General features: G+C 45.1%; 1 protein-coding gene across 1 annotated transcript in view; it reads right to left on the bottom strand.

The window, feature by feature from the left end:
* PATL1 (PAT1 homolog 1, processing body mRNA decay factor) overlaps positions 1-25,252 on the bottom strand; it is a 63,816-nt gene that overhangs the window by 34,126 nt on the left and 4,438 nt on the right. The window contains exons 2-9 of the mRNA XM_075841886.1: positions 24,420-24,510; positions 18,656-18,849; positions 16,848-16,925; positions 12,895-13,095; positions 12,747-12,806; positions 11,123-11,206; positions 9,176-9,369; positions 5,060-5,146 (exon numbers count right to left, since the gene is read on the bottom strand). Of these exons, the coding sequence (XP_075698001.1) occupies positions 5,060-5,146; positions 9,176-9,369; positions 11,123-11,206; positions 12,747-12,806; positions 12,895-13,095; positions 16,848-16,925; positions 18,656-18,849; positions 24,420-24,510 (989 nt within the window). The remainder of the gene's footprint in view (positions 1-5,059; positions 5,147-9,175; positions 9,370-11,122; positions 11,207-12,746; positions 12,807-12,894; positions 13,096-16,847; positions 16,926-18,655; positions 18,850-24,419; positions 24,511-25,252) is intronic.

Raw genomic sequence — 25,252 nt, 5'->3', positions numbered from 1 at the left:
ATCCCCTGCAGTTCTAGAATGTTGATCAAGCTTTTGACCGCATGGAGTGGGAATTTGTGTTTCGGGTCTGTACTCTGTTAGGGTTTGGCTGATCCTTCATTAAATAGATCAGGATTCTATATAAAAATTTAGTAGCCTGCGTCTCTGCGAATGGGGCGAAGTCATCATTTTTGTGTTTAGAGGGGAAGGAGGCAAGGATGTGCCCTTTCACCTCGTTTAATTTAGTCATTGAGCCTCTTGATAAGGCACGACTCATGCCTATCCGATTTTGAACGGGAAGGTTTCTGTGAAAAGTTATTACTATATGCGGATGACCTGCTCTCCTCTGCACGGCACATACTTCCAAATCTCTAGAGGTACTGTTTGAAATTATTCATAGGTTTGGACCTTTTTCCGACTTCTCTGTTAATTGGTAGAAATCGAATATACTGCCTTTGAATAACCAGTTGACTGAAAATAGCTGCATTCTTAGGGTGGTCTCATCCCGAAGAATTTCTCTCTCAAACTTGATGCCTTACATTAAGAAGTTGAAAAAGAATACATTTTTGGAAACTTCTTTCATTACCAATCATGGGGTAAGTTTATTAAAAAAAAAAAAAATTAATAATAATTATGGTTATACCTCAGCTTCTGTACTTTTTTCAAAATTCCCCAATATGGTTACCGGACCCGTGGTTAAATTAAAAAAAAAAAAAAGTATCTCTATCGAACTTATAAGGCGTAATCGTAGAAGAATGAAAATAGATGCTTATTCTAGGCTAGACTTGGGTGGTCTTGGCATACCTCATTTTAAGTATTATTTTCTAGCTGCCCAAATATGTCGGATTATTGACCACGAGGAAGGAAAGTTGATAGTTGGGGTCTGTTTATGAGGGAGAGAAACTTGAGGGGCAGTTTTTGGTTGGCTGCATTGGAAGCGGATGCCTACTCAATGCAAACTTTGCTCCCAACACGATTTTTTTCAAAGGAAGTGGGATGAAGCTAGAAAGATCACTTGTCTAAAAGTTCTTCCCAATCTTTGATAAAGATACAAAAAGTTTAAAAAAAAAAAAAAAAAAAAAACTAAACCTGATGGATGGGCAAAGGATGGGATCCAATCAATCGGCTCCAATTTATTTTTCAGATTTTCTCCCCTATTGGGCTACAAGACAGAGTCTTCAGAAGGAATTTAAATATTCCCAAAAGAGATTTTAGAGCAAAATCTCGATCTGCTCCTTCGAGGAATGGATTGAAATAACACCAGGTCACTTCTCAATAAATCTGATGGGGCAATTCAAGTTTTTCCTCTTCGTGAAGCTCATCTTACTCATAGTATCTATAAAACCGGTTACTATGAAAGAGACACTTGTTATAAATGCGGTTTGTCAAATGGAGACGATCTGATCTGGCGTTACTCCAGGCTGCGTAGATACTGGGCACTAGATGTGAATTCCACATCGGAAGTTTTCAAAACTTATTTGGAGCATAAAACTAGACTTGTATTTTGGGAAAACTCGAATCGTCTGATTCTTTTATTAAAACAACGATCAAGAATTTTGTTTGCTTCAAGGAAATGACTAACTAGGAATTGGAAGATTAAATTGATCTCTTCCTTTGGAGCCTGGAAAAACGATTTTGATCCTCTGGTCCTATTTGAAAAATTGACATATCCATAGGGGGAAACGTTTTTTTATATATTTGGAACCCTTGGATTAGTCAAATAGATAATAAACCTTTGCTGGGGGCGACCATTGGCCCAGGTTGTTAGGACCCCTCTCCAGCTGAGAAGACTGGAATCTGTCAAAGCCAACCAACAGAGCGGCCCAGGAATATCTTTGGGGATTGAAGCCACCAAAGAAGAGGAGATTGGCAAACAGTATAAGACCCCATGCACATGAACGTGTTTTTTGCGGGTGAATTGCGGGTCCCATTCATTTCTATGGGCCCATGCACACGACCGTGGTTTCGACGGTCCGTGCATTGCCCAGGAGACTGGACATGTTTTAATACGGCCGTGTTTTGGGGTCCAGGCTAATAGAAATGAGTGCACGCGGCCATGTGCACAGCCCGCCATGTGCGGGCAGCCCACGGGTGACAGTCCGCGGCCGTCCGAGTGGCAAACTACAACTGTGCACACCACTACGGTTGTGTGCATGAGGCCTAAGGAAGGAGGGCCAGAAGATCCAGAGAATCCTTTGATGACATGTTTTCAGTACGGGACAGTAGTTCCGGAGAGAGGCAGGGACTCCTAGGGTCATAGGTAACGATGATGCTAGGAGCCCGGCTCCCTGCACTGTGCGCAGTCCGGGAAATGTGGCCGACCTGCGGACCGTGTATCACGGACTGGACACACTCGTGTGAATCCGGCCTAACAGTTCTTAAGGTAAAGACGACTTGTCGCCTCTGGAGAAAAAAAATGTTTCAGAGGGAGCGCCCCCATGTATTTTGAGTGGATTTTACATGGAACAGCAATTCACCATATTTTTTTGTATGGGCCATTTATAAAAAATGAATCATGTCCCCCCTTAGACATCTCTTTTTAAGACTAAATATTTTTTATTCCTTTAACCTTTCCTCATTACTTAGATTCTCCGCGCCCCTTATTAGCTTCGTTGGTCTTCTTTGTATTTTTCCTCCTTTCTATGAACTGGAGCCCAGAACTGAACTGCATATTCTAGATGAGGACGCACTAGTGCTTTGTAAAGTGGTAATATTATATCCCTGTCCCGCGAGTCCATGCCTCTTTTAATACACGACAATATCTTACTGGCCTTTGAAGCAGCTGATTGACGTTGCATGCTGTTATTTAGTTTATGATTTACAAGTACACCCAGATCCTTCTCAACAAGTGACTCCCCCAGTGTAGCTCCCCCTAGGACATATGATGCAGGTTGTTCGTACCCAGGTGCATAACTTTACATTTATCCACATTGAACCTGATTTGCTAAGTGGATGCCCAAACACAGTGTATCCACTGAATGAACTGGAGCTGGGCAATATGGCCTGAAAATAAAACCTCAATTATTTTTAAACTGCTGGGAGATTGTAGATTTTAATCGCGATATTAAAAATAATTTGGTTTTTTTTTTGTTTTTTTAAATACCAAGACACAATTTAGTCAAGTATTGTCCTAATATATACAGATTTAACTTGGGTGCATTTGGCTAATAAATTGAAAAAGTTGGACATCTGCCTTTCATTTTGTATTTTAGCCAATATGACCATTTTACAGATTTTGTTGAGCTTTTTGTATCTTTCAAAGTTACAGCTGACCCCTTATATTTGTATTTTTTTAATGCCCCTGTTTCGGTCAATTACTACCCTTACCACAGTAGGTGTAAACAATGTGGGGTTTAATTTTAGTCATATTTATAGGTCTGAGAGCTGATCCGACTGCCTCGAAGGAGGATTTAGTAAAGGATTCCAGCTCCCGGTCACAGTGATTTTGAAAGGTAGTGGCATCATCCACGGGCACGGTAGGTCAGGCGATAGACCAGAGGGTCCACCATTTATTCAAGAGGTCTTTAAGAAAGAGGTACATCCCATACAGGCACTTGCATTCCTTGGACACATCGTCAAACTCAGAATAAGCAGTAAAGAACTGCTTTCCCAACTCGTATAGATGACGGTACATGGTCCTTGACCAGCAGAGTGTCCCATACATGTCAGGAACAAGCAGATCTTGCCCATTTAGGGTGTCTGCCACGCATCTCACTTGTAGCGGGAGAGGAACAGTAAGAGGAACTACGAGGGGACTGGGTCGGCAAATGGTCTAACATGCCCAGCATGGCTTGGGAGAACCTGGTGAGGTCAGATACTGCCAATGAAAGTGAGTGAGCCATGCCGGTACAGGATCCTATGGTTCCGGACTCCGAAAGTGCATGCAGAGGGGTTCAGACTGCCCGGACTTAAATTTAGTTTCGCAACTAGAGCAGGCTAAATGGGTAATAACGGCTGGTTTTGGCCGTGGTGCTTCACCTCCTAATTCTGACATGGGTACCCCCTTACCGCAATGTATGCAAGGGGAGAGGGTAGGCCCAAAACTGAAAGTGCACTAAGCACTGACAAAGCTAAGCTAGTAAGCTAATGGCTGCAGAGGAGTAACGCTGGAAGGGAGAACCGCCAAGGACAGAGCCTACCCGGTCTGCTCTTGCAGCATGTCCCGTGCATCTCTGCTGTGGCTGAAGAGACAAGGTAAGATAAAGATGGGCAGAGCGAACGGGTCCCTAGCCAGTGGGAGTGGGGGGAAATGGCTTGCTTTTGATCGGGAGTTGTACTTACAACCATATTTGCGGAGGACAGTAACTGGCCTATTTTTTTTTTTTATCTCCAGGGAAACCACTTTAAAAGTCTGTTCCCACGGAGTTCTTTGGCGCTGCTTTTGACGCGAAAACTGCGTCTGAATCATCGCCAAGAAACTCCAAAAACCGCCACCCATTGATTTAAATGGGAGGTGGAGGTGTTTTTTAGCCGCTCGCGGGGGGGGGGGGAAATAAATAAGCAGCATGCTCTTTCTTCAGGCGGTTGTGTTTCTGACCTCCCGAGAAAGCATTTTTTTTTACCGTGGCGCTCAACGGCCGTAACCGAAAGACGCTGTGAAAAACTCGGCAAGAAAGTGCAGGCAGGTAAAAATCTGCCTCAAAATTCCTAACATTTAAGGCAGATTTTTCTGCCAGCGAAAAAAAACTGTGAACAAGGTCTAATATTTGCCTTGAATTAGATCATTAGTTAATTAAATCTTATAAAATCCTTTTTTATTTTATTAATAAATGTAAACTGTTTTGACAAAAAAAAAACATTACAAATTTAGAATCACTTGGATTGAAAAAACATTTTATTGAAATAAAATGTTTTTGGTTTTTTTCAATGTCCGGGCAAAACAAAATTATAATTAAGGTATTTTTTTTTTCTCTCTGCCCCTCCCTCATAAAACAGCACACAAATTATATATAACCTTTCACAATCTGGCAAGGTGTTACATCGGGAACCACCGTGCATGGAATACATTTTAAATACAAAACGCTTCAAGGCCGTCTCTGCGGACACAGCGTGCCACCTCGACTTCACACCCAGTACTTACTTGCGGTTCTGCTGGCGCTGGTGAAGTAGACGTCTGTGCTGAGGGTGCAAGTGAGTGGTATCCGGGCGGAACGGCAGCTGCTGAGGCCTGAGAAATACAATGCCACGGTCAAACAGATCTTTTTGGTATCCTGTGCCCTTAAAAAGGGTTTTCCACTTTCGGAAGATAAACCTTTAGTGTATAATGAAGTGTGACAATTTTCTTATACATATCTGTGACAGTTTAAGATCTCTGCTTGTAGTAATTGAATACCAATCTTTATTGTTTACTTTCATAGATTGAAAAACAGGATTTTATTTATTTATTTTTTGAGTACTCACCGTGAAATCCTTTTCACGTCCAGTTCATTAGGGGAACAGACCGTGGGTATAGGCTTTTGCTACTAAGAAGATTGACTCTAAGAATTGATAAACTGGCCCGTTCTACAGGCTATATCCGGCCTACAGACTGAGCTATTCAGTCAATCCGCAAATAGTAGGAGAAACAAGGTAAGAAAAAGTATGTCAAACCCCCCCAAACCGACAACCAGGATTAAAAAATAAAACTGAAAAAAAAACCAGTGGGTCGGAGCGGTGTCCCCCAATGAACTGGATGAGAAAAAGGAGTTTACAGTGAGTGTAAAAGAATAAAAAAATGAAACAAAAACCATGTTGTTGTCTTGTCGCATTAGGGAACACAGACCGTGGGACGTCCTAGAGCAGTCCCCAGGGGAGGGAACAGAGCACAGGACATGGGGACCTATTTCACAGATGCCTGTAAACCCTTGCGATCCCATCGAAGCATCTGCAGGAGGCAAAAGGCGTGAAACTGTTAGAACTTGACAAAAAGTGAGCAAGGAAGACCACGTGGTCGCCTTGCACACCTGAAGGGTAGACGCTTGATGGCACACCACCAGGAAGCCCCAACCGCTACGGTTAAGTGGACCGTAATCCAGAAAGGGGGAACCTTACCGCGAACCCAGTGAGTCAGGCGAATAATCATCCCAATCCAGCCAGCGATAGTGGCCTTAGAGGCCGCCAACCCCTTCCTGGGAGCCTCCGGGGGAATGGACAAGGAGTCTGACCTCCGGAAGGAAACGGTGACAGAAAAGTCTGAAAGGCACAGACATCAAGGTTGTGGAGGGAATGCTCACTCGGAAGATGGACAAAAGGATGGTGAAACGATGTCCTCATTCATGTGAAAAGCCAGAACAACCTTAGACAAAGCTAGGCACAGTGCGGTGCACCAGCTTGATATGAAGAAGTCGGAAATGGAAAATGGTGAGAGCCGCCAATTCAGAGACACTCCAGATGGAAGTCACTGCAACCAGAAAAATCTCTTTCCAGGAAGGAAGACAGACATTTTTTTGCAAGGGTTTGAAGGGAGTCAACTGTAAAACCTCCAAAACCTAATTGAGAACCTAAGGGTATGTTCACATGGAGTTATTGTACAGGCAGAAAATTCTGCCTCAAAATTCAGTTTGAAATTTTGAGGCAGATTTTGATCTGCCTGCACGCTGTTTACCGCATTTCGCTCATGCCCATTGAGCACCTCAGGCAAAGACACAGCGAAATACGCTTTCTCTGCCTTCCAGCGATGTCAATGGGAGGTCAGAGACGTAAACGCCCCAAGATAGGGCATGTCGCTTCTCGCGGGGAAAAAAAAGCCTCAGTCTCCCATTGAAATCATTGGGAGACATTTTCAGACTTTTTTGGCACGTTTTCCGACGCGGCTTCAACGTAAAAAAACAAACAAACTGTGAACTGAGCCTAAGAAGGAATTGGAGGACCACGATAAAGTGGGAACTGCGTAAGCTATCCCCCGAAGAAATGTCTTGACGTCAGATTTAGACGCCAAATGACAACATGGAAAGTGCCCACACCTGTTCCTTAAAGGAACTAAGGGCCAAACATTGATCCAGACCACCCTGGAGAAGGGAAAGAGCTCTAGATGAAGAAAATTGCAACTGCGGAAGATTGCAATACTCATACCAACAAAAGTAGGTCTTCCAGGCATGATGATAGATGTGGCCTAAGGAAGGTTTCCAAGTCTTGAGCATAGTGAGAACAACACTCTCCGACAAACCACGAGCCCTTAAAACAGTGGCCTCAACCACCACACCGATAAATGTAGCGACCCTAAATTCGATGGAAGAGAGGTCCCTTAGAGAGGAGGTAGGCAAGGAAAGGCAATGGCCAGAGGACGTCGGCAGCAGGGACACGAAGTCCACGTATCAACAATGACGTGGCCAATCAGGGGCTCTCAGAATGGCCGGAAGCCCCTGGGCCTTGAGCCTGCGGAGGAGCCGAGGCAGCGTGGGAAACACGCACAGGAGCTGGAAGCTAGTCACGTAGCCACGAGTGTCCACGGCAGAACAGGCCACTGGAACACCAGCCTCAGGCGATGAATCAGGGAACCTGACAATTATACCTAGATGCCATCAGGTCTGTGTTCGGTTAAAGACCCCCTGGTAAAGGGACAACTCCCAGGGATCCAGCTCTTTTCTACTGAGGAAGTCCGCAACCCAGTTGTCAACCAGGGGAATGTGTACTGCCGTCAGGCGAGAACATTCGTGGCCTCGGACATCACTGCTGCGCTGCGAGTACTGCCCTGGTGATTGACATAAGCCACCGTCGTGACATCGTTTTTTAAACTCGCACTCGTTCTGGAGGAGACAAAAATGTCGAAAGGGATGCCGAAGAACTCAATCCGCTAGGAAGGAAACAGGCAAGGCTAGGAGTGGTCGACAATTCAACCGAACTGACACAAGGTGTCCAGAGTGATCTGGAGCGCCCTCTCATTGTCCACCCTGGGGGAGACTTGATCAAAATATCATCAAGGTATGGGGTGACCCACATCAACCCGGTCTGAAAGAGCACCTTTACAACCGAAAGGATTTTTTTCAAACCCGTTTGACAAATTGGTATTGATGGGACAGCACTACAAAACGTAGAAAGCGCTGGCAAAATCGAGACATGCAAATACGCATCCTTGATGTTCCATGGAAGCGATGCAGATTGAAGAAATTCAATGCGGAAATAGTGGACCGGGACATATGTGTTGAGATGCTTGAGGTCTAGAATAGGCCGAACCGGGACGTCTTGTTTTGGTACAACAAAAAGGTTAGAGTAGAGCTCCCAAAACCTGTGCATTGGGGACTCCGGAATGCTTTCCCCTGAAGAGTGGATTGCTCGAAAAAAGGCGGCCACCCTGGAGGGAGGACTGAAGTAGCGGACTGACAAACGCTCTAGAGGAAGGCTGGTGAATTCAATTTCGTTTCCAGGGAATACCACTTCCTGAACCAGGCGTCCGAAATGTGAGAAGTCTACCCTCCCCCACTCACACTGGGTGTGTTGGAGAACCCACGAAAGGAACAAAAACAAGGACCTGCATCCTTGGCAGGGGTGGTCCGCTTTACCTGGTTTTGGGGAGGTGGGTTCTCTAATCACCAGTAGCCTCTGAGAAGTTTTCATCCAATCTGGTCCCCTTAGAGACAGGTACCCAAATAAGAAAGCACAGTTAGTGACCGCTTGGAAGCCATATTTGCAGACCAAGCTTTTAGCCAATGATAGAGGCCAAATCGTGAGCTACCAGTCGAACCAGGTACTTGACGAATGGGAGATAAAATGGGACAGATCCAATTACTCCTGAGGAGGTCCGCAGAGCAGGCCATGACAGTTTGTGCGCCCTTTCATTGGCAGCTTCGCGGTCTCAAAGTAACGAACGAGAAATCTGTCCTGACAAAGATCAAGTGTTAGAAGAAAGCTCTGATAACTATCTGTAACAAGCGGTGCACCTGTATGACTATCACATAACCAGGACGCAGATTTTCATCTTTTGAAAGTAGACAATGAAGGTTCCCATTTACTGACTACAAGCAAAAATCAAACTATACACAAAAGGCGAAAATTTATGAAAACAGAACAACGGTCTGTTGCACAGATCAACCAATCACAGCACAGCTTTTATTTTTCAAGAAATTAAAGGCAAAGACATTTTTTTCTGTTAGATGGTTTTCATGAACCTCCCTAAAAGTAAATTAGAAAATTTTATAACTTTACATTGCAAAATGAATAAGCTGTAGTCCCTGAAATCGGAATAGCCCTTTAATTTTACTCACACTCATTCCTTAGCTACCTTAGATTCTTGAGATGGGCTCCTGGGGCAGCTGCAGATGGAACACCGAAAAAGGGACGAAACCCAGCAGCTCCTTGTGCAACCATTGACCCTACATGTCCCTGTAAAAGCTTGGGAGTCACATTAGCCATAACAGGTCCATGAAGGCCACCAGTACGAGCAAACTGACTGGGAGATATATGGCCAGCTGCTGGCTGAAATCAAAAAGACAAAAAAATAAAAATGTACAAATTAAAAAAAGTTGAAACAAAGACAGAATACTAGTAAAACAGCATGGAGCAGGAAGACGGAACCGAATATGGAATATGGAGTTGAATAAATTGCAATTTCCGAAAACTAGAGCTATGCACGGGTAACAGCGAGCTTTGACTTTTGTATTCTCTGTGGTTCATACAAAACTTGCAGCACATCTTTTTGAAGAACATTGTTGCACGTGACCTCCATTATTGAGACCATGATTTAAGGGCAAATATACTCAGAAGATAAAGGAAACTACTGTTCTGGCTCCCATCATACTGCAGCACAAACAACCGATGTACATGCAATACTCACCTGGTTTGTAATTGCAACTTTATTTGTATTGCGTGGGAATAGGTAGCACTAAGGGAATGGTCTATGGTTTTGGTTTTAGAATCACGGTCCCCGATTATGGGTACGGACGGCCGTGGACAGTCAAATTTGCGGGCCGTGCTCACATTATAAAATATAGGAGCGCGGTCTGTAAATTAAAAAAATAGGACATGTCCTATTTTTTGCGGATCCTTTCAATGGCCCAGACACCTTCCATTAAATATACAGGAAGGTGTCCGTGGGCCATAGAAATGAATGGATCCTATCTTTGATCCACAATTACAGATCCGTAATTGAGGATAAAAATGATGGTAGTGTGCATGGGGCCTAAGGCTATATTCACATGACCGTAAAAAAAATAAAAAATGACCATTAAAAACTGATCAACTGTCAGTTTTTCATGGCCGTTTATCATCAGTGTCTCCAAATTTGTCCGTTTGTCATGGCCGTTAAAAAAAACAAAAAAAAAAAAAGTATGGACTTCATTTGTCAGGGTTTTTTTTTTCCATCCCAACCCCCTGAAAAGACCAGTGCCCATGTAGATCGTGCCGCAATGCCCCTGTAGATAGTACCGCAGTGCCCACTGTAAGTAGTACCCGGATAGCCAGTGCCCACATATAAAGAGCCACACACACTGCCTATGTAGATAGTGCCACACACCCCTGTAGAAAGCGCCACACACACACACATTCCCCCTGTAGCTAGCGCCACACCCATAGTTAAAAGTTCTGACATCACTGTCCATATATGGACAGTGACGTCAAGGGCTTACCCTGGGCTCAGCGCCTAAAGCAGCGCTGTGCCCAGGGAGTCCTCTTTGCGAGGGCCAGGGTCAGTTTTTAACAGCAGTCACAAAGATTGATTTCTAAAAAATGGCTGGTAAAAAAAAAAACAAACAAAAAAAAAAAAACACTGATCCATTGACTTCTATGGGGCTGTCGGGCCTCGAAAACTGGCAAAAATAGAACATGATCTTTTTAGTGACGGCCCGTTTAAAAAAAAAAAAAAAAAAAACAGAAAAAAAAAAAACAGCCGCGTGAAAACAAACGCCATCACACAGCTATTTTTCACGGTGTCAACGTAGCCTGAACGTTCATAAGTCCTGAAGCAGTTCGGTCCCCATGAAGAGAATGCGGAGACACTGGAGCTGCCCAGACAGTACTGACAGAGTAAGCACACATAAATCTAGTGCAGGACCTACATTTCACAGTATTGTACAACCCTAAGTAAACCCAGCTCAGCTGATTACAACTTTTTGAATCAATATTACACATTATTTGTCCTGCTCACAAGAAGCAAACAGATGATACACAGACATATACACGGAACTCCATAACAGAGAAAAAAAAAAAAAAGACAGTCAGATGGAGGGGTCACCTGAGCTCCTCCTATAAGCTGCGCCCGCTGAAGTGGGGACAGGGCAGAAGGGAACGGGTGTCCGAAAAGCGTTGCCGAGTTACTCTGCAAAAAAAGAAATGGTCAACTAGATTCCAGGCGAATGTTTACACTGGGAAAAACACGAAGAAAAACCAAAACATTAAATGTGGTTGTAAAGGACTGGCAAAACGTGGCTGCTTTATCCAAAAACAGTCCCACACCTGTCCACAGGTTGTGTCTAGTATTGCAGCACAGCCCCTTTTACTAAAATGGAGCTGAACCACAATACCAGTCACAACCCATGGACAGGTGTGGCGCTGCTTTTGGGAGAGGGACGTGTTTTTTTAATCCTGGACAACCCCTTTAAAGTGTCATCCGTTTCAGGCTCCCAAACCGCTAGTCAGCCATAGGAGAGAGCAGTATATAATACCTCTATTGCGTAGCTTAGTCCTTGCATCAGTGTAAAAATGTCGTTTTATTCTGCCACACAACGTAAGAAAATTAGGAATCCAGTGTCCGCTGAACAGGTAGGTGTTTGGCATCTGGAGCCCTTAACCCTCCCGTTCTCCTCTGCAGTTGCCCGACGGCTTTACTCGTATAATGCTGAAGACAAGCAGAGCCGTCAGTCAACTGCAGAGGATAGGAACGGGAGGGTTTGGCAATCACGATGCTGAACACTTCCCAGTTCAGTGAACACCGGAAACTTCATTTGCATGCGGCAAGTGGCGGAAAAAACAACTACATTTTTACACCGATGCAAGGACTTGGGCCCCATGCACACAACCGTAAAACCGCGGACCGCGTTACGGACCCATTCGGTTCTATTGGCCGCAGACACCTTTCCGTATCGATACGAATGGGTGTCCTTGCTGTAGAACCGTGCCGGGAATTATGGAGCATGTCCATTTTTTCGTGTTTTACAGGCCGTGCTCCAGTACTTTGTATGGGAGCACGGCCCGAAAACGCAGGCGATCGTTCCCCACAACGCGGGCAGTGATTATGGACAAGGCCGTGTGCATGAGGCCTAAGATATGCAATAGAGGTAGGTTTCTACAGCTTTCTCATACAGCTAACCAGGAGTGTTAGCAGATTAGGGTGCTCAAAACCGACAGCAGACTCCCTTTAGGGCATAAATATAGGCCAGGCATATCAAACATTTCTTTTTAAAGGGGTAATCCACTTTTAGCAAGTTTAACTGAATGGCCTGAGCATATTGTAACATACACTGAATGGCCACTTTATTAAGAGACACCTGCCCTTTCACGATTGGAGCTTCCTGGTATGAATGCTAGTCATGTGACCCCGGAGTGCAGCATCCAATCAAATGAGCACATTTTTCTATGGATCAGTTTCAGCGTTAATCCCCAAAAATATTTGGAAAATCAAGTGATCTGACCGACTTCGAATGAGGGATGGTCATCGGTGCAAGACAAGCCGGGCACCAGATATTATGCAGTGGCCGGTGCCAGAAAGCAGAAGACGCCGACCACTGACAAGGAGCAAGGCTGACATCAGTGATTGCCGTATATGCAAAGGGCCACGGGTCTATAAATCCGAGGGACCTGGTGATGTTTGAGATGCCTTGCGAGAGCAAATATATACATAGAATTTTTGGAGGATATACCGGAAGATTGTTGAAAGGGGAACTGGCTGCTCGAATGTGGATGGGATTCGGGCATAAAACCTGAAAGACAACATTTATTAATAAATATATCATCTTTGAGAATTTGGACAATATTATATAGCATTATGACCAAAGACATCACCAGTACCTGCTGCTGGCTGAGTAAGGGTCCGACATGTTTTGGGGGAGTCCCAATAGGCACAGCTCTCACAGGTGGACTGCCTATAACAGGGGAGGTGGATCGTCGAGGCAAAGCTCTCTCTGAGGCATCTTGTTCAACATTGTCCCGGCCAGGGGGAGGAACGGTGGCCAAGCCATATTCGTGTAGTATAGAGAGTGGGCTCATATCCTTAAAATGAAAAACAAGAGTCAATATATACTGAATAATTGGATTTTTGTATTTCCCGGAAAATAATTTTCTCGTAGAATTCTTTGGAGGACACAGCACCATTGGGGAGGGGCCCTTACCAATAGAAGGCGGACGCTAGGTTGTAAAAAATAGAGTATTACCCCCGCCCAGGTAGACCATATCCTTCCTAAAGACACTGAGCTAATCAAATTGTACAAAAGCAGTAGGAGAAAAGATAACAGCACTGCCATGGTCCCGGGAGAACCAACTAACAGAACAAAAGTCCCGGGCCCAGGAAAACAAAGAAAGGGCAAAATCTGTCTCCACAATGAATTCACCGAGAAAAGGATTTTACAGCGAGTACAAACATCCTGTATTCTTGTTAATGTCATTGGAGGACATCGCACCATGGGACGTCCTAAAGCAGTCGCAGAGGATGGACAAAAAGAAGGAATCTCCTGAGGGACACACTTCACCCAAAAGGGAAGAACCTTGCCCTTGGAGCTAGAGAATTTCAGGATCACACAGACAATCCAGCAAGCAGTGGTAGCCTTAGAAGACGCCAAGCCATTGCGCAGCACCTCAGGAATCACAGAAATGGCTGCAAGGCAAATGCGCATCACTCTCACCACTTTGAGACAATGAAGTGCATGGGGAGGGACAGAAGGAGGAAAAAAAGACTTGGTCCTCATTGATGTGGAAGGCAGAAACCACCTTCGAGAGAAAGGATGGGACGGGGCAGAATAACAACCTTAACCCCGTGGATCACAAGGAAGTGAGACTTACAAAACACAGCAGCCAGATATGAAACTCGAAACCGGTCTGATTAAAGTAAATGCCATAAGGAAGGCGACCTTAAAGGAGAGAGACATCAGTAAAATGTCCCTTAACAGCTCAAAGGGAGAGGCCTGAGGAGCCCCCAGAACCAGGTTGAGATCCCAGTGTTTAGATCGATGCCAAATAGGAAGAACAGCACGTGCCACACATTGTAAGGTCTTAACCTGGAATGCCAGCGTATGTTGGAGAGGAGGGAGAGCAGAGACCTGGCCCATTAGAGAAGTCAGGCCATGGTCTAGACCAGACAGCAGAATAGCCTAAGGGATGAAAACGACGATGCTCACTATAGTGGAAAATAGGCATTCCCCGTACAATGGTACACCTTGGCCGATTGAGGCTTCCAAGCCTTTAACATTGTGTGTATTAGGGATGCCACGATACCAGAATTTGGACTTCGATACCAATACTTCATTTAGTATTGCGATTTCGATACAAAAACTATACTTTGCATATATGGTATGTCCCTCAATCGCGTCACAGGGATTCCTGTGACGCGATCCAGGGGCACCCCCCCCCCCCTTCTCATTTTCTCCTGAATGCTGCAGTCCGCTGTGATCGCAGCATTCAAGGGAATAGCGGCAGAAATGAGAGGTTTCTCTGATCTCCGCCGTTATAGAGCGGGGCTGCGGCTGTGTAATACAGCCATTGCCCCGCTCCTGACAGGAAGTGCACACGCGGTCAGCATGAGTAGGTGCGGCCGGCCCTGCACTAATGAGCGGCGCAGGCATTGAAGATAGAACATGGGGGTGTTTTGCAGTGCGCCCACTATGTTCTGTCTTCAGTGCCTCAGATCATTAGTGCAGCGCCGGCCGCATCGCATTATCCTGACGGAGCACACGTCAGGATTCAGGAGCGCGGCAATGACTGTCTTACACAGCCGCAGCCCCGCTCTCATACATTCATGTGTTACTATACTGAGCTGTGCGGCCGCAGCCCGGCTCTCATACATTCATGTGAGCGGCCGCACAGCGAAGTATCGGAATACATGAAATAACGGTATCGAACCGTTTGGGGATGCAGAGTATCGAAACAGTATTGAAGTTTCAATGCATCGTGCATCCCTAGTGTGTATGACACGCCTTAAACAAATAAAGTGGGGTGGAACAGCAGACCTTGGGAAAGGAGGTGGGGGTCACATGGGAAGGTGCATTGGGCGCCTGCGAGCAGATTGACATGGTCCGTGTACCAGGCACAGGGTGGCCAGTCTGGTGCCCCCAGGATGACTGGAATGCCTCAAATACCTTCTTGCCCAGAACCTGCAATGCAAAAGCGAATGGAAATTGGAGCATCCCGGTGTAGGAAAGCCATTCCAGCCTAGATAGCACTGATCTTGTCCACCAGAAGGAAAACCCTGGTGTAAAAAATACACTAAAAATAGAGACGTGGTCTCGGATGATCCAACCTAATCTCCTTTAAGGCTACGTACACCTTTAAAAACATTCATTTTAATAAAAATGTGCATCGGCGTGTTTAGTGCAACTTTCTAATTACTTTTTATTAAAAATTATTTTTACTTTTTGAGATACAGCTGCTCTGTATTCTGAAACCTGTATCTGTCAGTTTAGTGGGACGGGTTCAGAGTAAGGGGGTCCAGCGTGATCGAGCTGTTACCGATCACGTCGGAGTTCATAACTAAAATGTGATCGATAACAGGTGAATCCTTGGTGTCAGGTACCCGCAGAACCCGCTGTCACTGAAGCCATCAGTGCCACTGATGTAGGTATGCTTTAATACCCTGCATTTTATCTTATTTCTGTGTTCTCCCTCATAACTAATAAAAAAAACGGTTTGAAAACAATATATAGCCAACAATGCAATCAAGTCCAATATTGTTTAACATGTTACAAATATTACAAACAATTACACGACAAAAGGCTACGTACACCTTTGAATAATTTTTTTTTATGACCTTAGATGTGATAACAGCTCGATCAACCAGCTGACACTGAACCCATCAGTACCGCAGTACAGTCAGAAGATTCCCCAGAGAAGACTAGTGCTTTGTTTTGCTGGAGAGCAGGCTAAGGACTCTTAGGGAGCAGACTATGGAAGGTTGAAGAAGATCCGGCAGGCTCTAGAGGTTGGCGCAGATGAAAGAGAACCGCCTTCACCAAAGACAACCCAGGGATAAAGCCTGAGCTGCCAAGCTCCTGGAGGAAGCCAGGACCTGCCCACTCGGCAACCAGCACAGCAGCCGATAGAACACGGAGAGTCCCGCTAGGCCATTGGTAGGAGAAACCGCCGGAGAGCGCTGCAGCCTAGTCTTCCGGGAAGTTAGGAACTAAATTAGTAATGAGAGCAGTCGTCTGCACTGCGGTCTACTAAAGTTAAAAAGTGCAATAGACCGGAGAAGCAGGTTGTGTCGGCCTAATATAGCCACAAGGCTAAAACGGATTAGCTCAATGTCTGTGGGAAAGGTATGGCCTGACTATGTGAAGCCAACACTTTTTCCTACATAGTATCAGCCTTGGTACGATGTCCCCTAATGACATTAACGAGAAATAGTGTAACAGCCTATACATAGACCAACAATGATCATGCTTCTATCACAAGTGTTACCACCGGCAAAGAAACTAAAACGGGGAGGACAAATTATTGTAGATTTTACGAACCAAAAATATGGTTGAGGAAACAGGTTGTCTCATGATTAAAGAGGATCTGTCACCAGATTTTAAGACTCAAACTGCATACAGTAAATAGATCTATTAGACCTGATGAAGCTGGTGTGCTTACTTTGAGAAAGGATTATACAGCCATGCTAATAGGGATTTTCAAAGTTATTCTCTCTGAACGGAACTATTTTAAAGGATTACCAATTGAAAAATGTTTTATGTGAACAGGCAAATTAAATATTTAGTCGTGGGACAACCCCTTTAACAGGCCTTAGCAAATGTCTGCACAATATTTTTCCCTACCTCTGATAGTAAGGGTCCCCTGATAGGCCGCAGGTCTGAGGTAGAGTCCCATATACTCGAGTTTCTCCCAGATAATAGCTAGAAAAGTTAAATGAGAATGTGAGGCATTTAGGAATAAAAACACAATAACTTAATAAAATGCACAGTGCACTAGGAAACACATAACGTTGGAGAAATTAGTCTTATTTAACCCCTTAGTGACCACTAATACGCCTTTTAACGTCATTCACTACTGGGCTTTAGGCTAGGCTGACGCCTTTTCACGTCAGCCTAGTCTAAGTCCTGCACGGGTCTCCCGTGCAGGCTGGTGCCGGGGCTCTGCTGTCTGATGACAGCTGAGCTCCTGCTCCAACGCCCGCGATCGAAGTTTACTTCGATCGCGGCCGTTTAACCCGTTAAATGCCGCCGTCAATAGCGACCGCGGCATTTAACTTTGTTTACAGAGGGAGTGCGCTCCCTCTCTCACCCATCGGCGGCCCGCGAATGCAATCGCGGGTCTCCGATGGGGTGTCATGGCAGCCGGGGGACTGATAAAAGCCCCCAGGTCTGCCCTGGACATATGCCTGTTAGGACGCGCCGGAGGCACGTCCTAACAGATTGCCTGTCAGATTTACACTGACAGGCAATAATGCTCTGGTATACGAAGTATACCAGAGCATTATAGCAGCGATCGGAATATCGCACAGTAAAGTCCCCTAGTGGGACTAATAAAATCAGTCATCAAAGTGAAATAAAGATTATTAATAAAAAGTACAGTAAAAAAATAAATAAAACCATTTTTTTCCATAAAAAGTGGTTTTATTTAGTAAAAGTGTAAAAAAAAAAAAAAAAGTACACATATGTGGTATCGCCGCGACCGTAATGACTCCATTAATAAAGTTAATATGTAATTTAAACCGCAAAGTGAACACCGTAAAAAAAAAACGCCAAAAACTACGGCGAAATTGCAATTTTTTTCCATTGCCCCCCAAAAAAGTCATAATAAAAATGAATCAATAAGTCCCATGTACCCCAAAACAGTACCATTCAAAACTACGTCTTGTCACGCAGAAAACAAGCCCAAAAAATCACTACATTGATGGAAAAATAAAAAAAATTACGGCTCTTGGAAAGCGACGATGCAAAAACAAATAATTTTAGTTCAAAAGTGTTTTTATTGTGCAACAGTCGTAAAACATAAAAAAACCTCCACATATGTGGTATCGCCGTGATCGTACCGACCCATAGAATAAAGGTAACATGTTAATTACGTCGCACAGTGAACGGCGTCAATTTAAAAACGCATAGAACAATGGCGGAATTTCAGTTTTTTTTTTATAATCCCCCACAAAAAGGTTAATAAAAGTTAATATAAAAATTATATGTACCCAAAAATGGTGCCATTAAAAAGCACAACTAATCCCGCAAAAAACAAGTCCTCATACAGCTATGTAGACGAAAAAATAAAAACGTTATAGCTCTTTGAATGCGACTATAGAAAAACGAATAAAATAGCTTGGTCATTAAGGCCTAAAATGGGCTGGTCACTAAGGGGTTAAATATTAGACATTTAGTTTGGCTTGCTTTTTGTTGTTAAAATATGTGGTATCACCATCTCTAGTTCCAAAGAGTTCTCTGAGGCCTTTAGAAAGGTAGTAATAGAGGTCTACGAGAATGTAAACCGTTTCCATCACTGGGACAAGGTTGTATTACCAGTATGACAATGACCCAGCTAATGGACTTCTGCACCTTCATACAGCGAAAATAAATGTGAGAGTGACGCTTTCTTTTCAGTTCTGTCTCCAACAGAGAGCAAATCGCTAAATTACCGGAGTCCGTGTCCCACGAGGCAAGGACGGTTCTTCTATCTCCTTCACCAGCTGACTAAGACTGTGCTCCAACTCTTCTTGTTGCTCTCCAAGCGGGTCATTGATGGGGGAAGTACTACTGGCCAAAAGTTGAGAAGGGGGTATCTTCACTTGCAGCTCTGCCAGACGTTCATGCGCCTCCCGCCAGTCATCATCTGCAAAGAAGAGCAATCAGATAAGCTTATATGGTAAGTAGCGCTCAGATATAGCATATGCTATAATCAAATCTTGAAAATGAGATTTACTTGATTATAAATAGCTAACGAGTCTTCCCTTCCTTCCCTCATCCCTCTTTGCTTTCCCTTCCCATGTAGTCATTCCTTTCCTAAAACACTTGTTTTACTTATGCATTTTTTAATACCAGTTTATTATGATGATTATTTTATACAATGTAAGCTATGTAGGTATGCTTTAATACCCTGCATTTTATCCTATTTTATTTCTGTATGGTCCCTCAACCAATAAAAAACAGTTTGAAAACAATATATAGCGAACAATGCAATCCAGTCCAATATTGTAAAACATGTTACAAATATTACACGACGAAAGGCTACGTACACCTTTGAATTTTTTTTAATGACCTTAGATGTGATAACTGCTCTATCAACCAGCTGACACTGAACCCATCAGTACCACTGTCCTGACTGATTCAGAGCTCAGCGCAAGATACAGCTGCTCTGTATACAGGATACAAAGCAGCTGTATCTCAAAAAGTAAGTTTTTACAAGCGAATATAAGACATTTTGTAATTTATCTTATTAGACAAACAAAACAGGATTTTTTGAGTACTCAACGTAAAATCTTTTTCACATCCAGTTCATTGGGAGACACAGACCGTGGATATATGATGTTGCCAATAGGAGGCTTGACACTAAAAAATTAATAAGTGGCTGCTCCTACAGTATATACTCTGCCCAGACACGCTGAGTTATTCAGTCTGTCCGCAAGCAGTAGGAGAGGCAGAAACAAGTTAAGAGAAGTTATGTCCAACAGTAGGAGAGAATCCCTCAAAACTGACAACCACGAACAATGAACTGGAAGAGAAAAGGATTTTATGGTAAGTACTCAAAAAATACAGTTTTCTCGTTCGTTACATTGGGGGACAGACCGTGGGACATTCTAGAGCAGTCCACAGGGGTGGGAACTTAACACAGGACATGGTGACCTATTTCATAGATGCCTGCAAGACCTTGCGACTCAGGGAAGCGTCTGCAGAGACACAGGTGTGTACCTGAAGTGACAGAAAGGTAAGTCCACGAGGCGCAGACAACATCCAGGTTGTCCGGGTCAGCAACGTTGTCCAGTGCAGAAGATACAAAAATATGGCACCCAACTCCAGTAGGTTGATGGGAAGGGAGTAGACCGCAGCCACTGGCCCATGAGATTGCAAAAGGTGCTCACCCCACCCCTTGAGACTAGCACTCGTGAAGCGGATCAGCCAGTTCAGTGGATGGAAGGAGCGACCTCAAGGGACGGCCGGAGAGGAGATCCACCACCGAAGTGAGCAACAAACTGCAAGAGGAAGAATGAGCCGCAGATCCAGGGACTCTAGCGGTTCCACCAAGAAAGGATCACACGCTGAATAGGGCACATGTGGAACTGTGCAAAGGGGATGATTTCGATCGAGGCCACCATGGTTCCAAAGACCCTCATGCAGAGGCGGAGTGAAGTCAGAGTGGCTGTACGCAACAAACTAATCCTGTCCTGAAGGATCGATGATAGTTTCGGAGGAAGACCCTTTTAGACCAAGTGTCAAAGTCAAAGCCCAGGAATACGATTTGCTGGGAAGGAGACTGGCACGATTTGATAATCCAACCAAACCCACAGTGTCTCCAGACTGATGTGGAGCGCCATCTCGTTGTCCTCCTTGGAGTACTTGATTAAAATGTCGTCTAGGTACGGGGTGACCAACACCCCCCTGGTCCAAAGGAGTCGACTGAAACAACCTTTATAAAGACTCGACGCCTTGGCCAGACTGAAGAGAAGAGCCACAAATTGGTAATGATGGGACAGAACTGCAAAGCAAAGGAAGCAATGGTGAGACTGGGAAAGGTAAATAGGAAAGTGTCCACTGAGTAAAGAAACTCCCCCTGTTCCATGTAAGACAGAACGAAAGGATGATAGAACAAAGGGATTCCATACAAAAACGATGGACCCTGACAAATGCTTGAGGTCCATGGTGGGTCGAAGAGAGCGGTCCTTTTTGGGCACGACAAAAAAAAAAAAGAAAAAGAAAATGAGTACCCCCTAAACCTGTGATTCGGAGGGAACGGAATGATGACCCCTTGAAGGAGCAGGGCCGATTGCTCGAAAAAAGGCAGACACCCTAAAGGGGGACTGTGGAACAGCAGACTGCAAGAAATGCTCTAGAGGAAGGCTGGTAAATTAAATTTCGCATCCAGCGTCCGAAATGTGTGGGAGCCAGAAGTCCTTGAAGTGCAGAAGCCTGCTCCCACTCGAATGAAATGGAGCGGGGTGTACCTTCAGGCAGAGGTGACCTTTCCGGCTACAGCCTTTGCGGATTGAGCTGGGGTCGCCAGGAGGGGCGAGCCTTAAAGAAAGTGTTGGTCTTCTGATCCTGGTGAGACTGCTGTCTGAAGGACGTCATGTTGGGGAACCCACGTAAGGAGCAAAAACGGGGACCCGTTCTTTTGACCGGAGTAGCCAGTCTGACCCTGTTTTGGGGGACGTGGGTGCTCTTGGAACCCATAGCTTCTGAGATAATCTCGTTCAATCCGGTTCCAAAGAGACAGGAGCCTGAAAAAGGAATCAGTCAGCAGACCAAGCTTTAAGCCAGGTTTTCCTGCGGACAGCAACGAAAGAGGCCGAGGACCAAGCTACCAGACGGGCAGCCTCGCACAGGCACATTGGTGATAAGATGAGAGATCCACCAGTTTCTGGAGGTGGACCCAAGAGCAGGCCATAAAAGAGTTTGTGCACCCATTCCCTGATAGCTCTGCCAAACCCAGACTGAGGTAAAAGTTAGGCGTAGCCCTCAAAGGCGGTATTGGCAAAGGTTTAGACACGGCGATCCAGGAGGATATTTGAAGGAAGTGGAGGCCACCATAGAAAAGTAGTAGCTTTAGCCAGACGAGAAACAGGAGGGTCCACCGCCAGAGACCTAACACACTTGAAAGAGTTCCCCTTTTGAAAGGAATAGTAGATGACCTGTCAGTTATAGTGAGCAAACATATTCCTTAAAGACAATATCTTCAAGTTCAGAAGGAGTATGAAAAAAAACCCGCTTGGGAACTTTGAGGCTGAAGAACGGAAATTGTGTCAGTTGAAGAGGATGGTGCAGAATCAGTGACCAATAAGGTGTCACGGACCGCTCTAATAAGCACCTCTACAGAAATGGGGAGAGGCGCAGATCCCTTGTCAACCGAATCAGAGTCTAAATCAGACAGTTCGCCCTGACCGTACCTCTTTAGGAGAGCATTAGTACCAGACAATACCAGCAGTGGGAAAGGGGAGACAGAAGAGGCCGGTGAAAGTGAAGGCAGGACCAGGTTCGGTTTCGGGGTCTACCACGACAGGAAGACATGGACTTGGAGTCCAGGTGAGGATAGTCAGAACAAGCAGGATTCATGCCCATCATGGACTGAGTGATGTTCGCTAGGTTATAAACATCTCTGAAAAGGGAATCGGCCCATTCCGGATCCAGGTTAAACATACCAGGCGTGAGCAACACTGCATTTGGAACCTGAATAATGAATTGTAATTGTTGCCTTGCGTGAGGGTTCTCCCTTAAGGTCAGACACGGCAGTAGAGGGGGTCACTAAACCCTACACTGCAATTGCGGGAGTAGAGAAACCAATAGAAACCGCTCAGTACTGCGCATCATTACTTACTCCCTTTCGGAAAGAATGGCTGCCTTTGCCTAGGTCTGCAAGGAATAAGAACACACTCCTACAGGGCGTGATCTCAGGGATGGTGGCTAGGGTACCTGTAGAGGGAAGGAGAAAAAAAGCAAAGGGTGGTCCAACCTGGTTGCAAAGTGTCTGATGTTCCTCCTGAGGCAAAGATGCATCAGCACTGGTTAGGAGGCCGTGTCCCCAGCAGCGTCCGTTCAAATGCAGGAGAGAAAGAAAGAGCAAATAGGCTCCACTCTCGAATCGCCGCGATTGGCTGCCAGTGATCATGTTAGGGAGAATGGCCAATCAGAGAAGGAGGCGGATACCCCATAAGAGGATACTGGAAAAAAAAACAAAACCTGCTGTAGAGCAATTGGACGAGTGAAGGGCTTGCACAATAGTGAAAAATGCCACCCCTGGCAAAAGCGGCAGCAGTCATAGTAAAAAGGAAAACATGGCACAGCTGGCTATAGGGCAGCTGGAAGTGGTACCTAGCAGCAATAAAGGCCTGCAGTGGTCGTAAAACGGTAGTGACCGGTGGGCGGAACTGTATGCAAGGGGTGGCTAGGGTGGGGGGGGGTTCAAACACTCACCATCCACATCAGCACTTTACTTCCTCCATCTCCCAGATGTGTGACCAGCAGGAGCACCCCTCAGTAGTACACCCTTAAAGCGGTATTCCGGTTCCATAAGTTACCCCCTATCTGTAGGGTAAGGGGTAACTTGCTGATCGGTGGGCGTCCGAAAGCTCGGACCCCCACCATTTACAACAGGGCGCCCAAAAGTTGCCCGAACTCCAAGTTTGAACTGAGCGGCAGGTCGCTCATGCGAACTGCCGCTCCTTTCATTCTCTATGGCAGCGCCGGAAAAAGCCAAACACCGCACTCTGCTATCTCCTGTGCTCCCATAAGGAATGGAGCGGCAGTGCGCATGAGCCACCTGCCGCTCGGTTCAAACTTGGGGTTCGGGCACCCCATTCTTGTAAACGGTGGGGGTCCGAGCTGTCGGACACTCACTGATCAGCAAGTTACCCCTTAACCTACGGATAGGGGGTAACTTATTGTAACCGGAATACCCCTTTAAATAAGGGGACACTGATGGGAGAGGTGCTCCTCAGGCTCCGACAGTTCACTCTGGGCCCATACCGTTTTCAGAACTGTTAAGTTACTGCTTTCTCAGCTCTCAGAGGGACCAGATTACAGCTGCCGATAGAAGTTTATATACAGAGGAAAGTACGAGCAGAGTGAAAGAGATGAGAAAGACTGAGACAGATGTGCTGCAGCTGCTCATAGTAAGATTTATATCTCACTCCAGTGCTGATTTTCAGCTACACTGCTCATTACTAATGTACAACCTGCTCCTTGCTGCTGCAATTTCTATATGCATGTGATAGATTGAGATCAGAGAGCAGGATTCTCATCCTACCTGTGTGCAGTGTATAGAAGACATGATCGCCATTTAGCTCCACCAACTATTTTTACTTCCCTTTTCCCGTCCCTTGGTTGAACTTGATAGTCATGTGTCTTTTTTCAACCGTACAAACTATGTAACTAGCTTAGAGACAACTGAGAATTAGAGAAAGCCTGCAGAAGGAAAAGCTGCTAAACAATGAAGAATACAAGTCATATAATTACCAGAAATAGTTATTCCCCATGTACACACGACCGCTTAATATGTAAAGTCACCTCAAAGTCTAGGTAAGCTTTAAACATGACGCTTCAACCTTTAGAGATAAATATTCTTATTTATAACAAAATACGAAAGCAGATCCGCTGGGTTCTGTTGATCATATAATCAAAGTACTAGTCGTTCGAAGCAAAACTTATTACCACTAACCCTCCCGGCGCTGCACGGTCAAAACCCAGTCTCACCAATTGCTCCAGCTCCAAATGTATCATCATTAAATTGGTCAATGTCCTCATCCTCCTCGAGGTCAGGGAAGCCATCACCATCCTCTAGAGACTAAAATACAAGAGAAAATGTTCAGTCAAGCGAGGGCTCATTCTAGTACCTGCTCAGGCTGGCGATTTAACCCTAGTATATCAAAGAGAAAGCCAAGCAAAGCCGAACAGAAACTAAACGGCACAGCGCCCACCTGAGCGCTTCTGCCGCTTTGTTTTAGCGATTGGTGGGGGTCTAAGTGCTCAGACCCCCACTGATATAAACTTCTGACATGTCAGTAGGTTTTTAAAAGTAGATGGAAACTTTGAAACAGAAAATGGAGCAGCAGAAATGAGAACATTTTTGTCATCTTACTCTTCCTGACTGCTGGAATTAGAAACACTAGTATGAATACAGCGCTCCATCTACGCGGGTGACGTCCTCTGTATTAAGAACATTTGCTGTGTTTCACTTAAGATGCCTCAGAGCCTAGACAAGACTGGCTGCCAGGAATCACTACATAAAGGTCTCTATACTGCTATAAGGACTGGGCTATACAGTAACTTCAGCCATGACAAGCCACCAGCAATATCAGACTACCCAGAAACCCTCTCCAGCTCCAGTGAATGTCAAAAGTCATGCGACTGGTAAAGTCCTAGCCCACTTGTAATGGTGCATAATTGGACAATTTACCATCTGGAATAGGCTTAACAGGCAAGCAATGCCCCTGTAGTCAGTAGCCCTTTTATTAATTAGGACTAACTCTTATAGCAGCTTAAAGAGGCTCTGTCACCGCATTATAAGTGGCCTATCTTGTACATGA

This window comes from Rhinoderma darwinii, chromosome 11 (genome assembly GCF_050947455.1).
Source record: "Rhinoderma darwinii isolate aRhiDar2 chromosome 11, aRhiDar2.hap1, whole genome shotgun sequence".
Classification (NCBI taxonomy): domain Eukaryota; kingdom Metazoa; phylum Chordata; class Amphibia; order Anura; family Rhinodermatidae; genus Rhinoderma; species Rhinoderma darwinii.
Note: the sequence above shows the minus strand (reverse complement) of the source record. Positions and strands in the feature narration are given on the sequence as shown.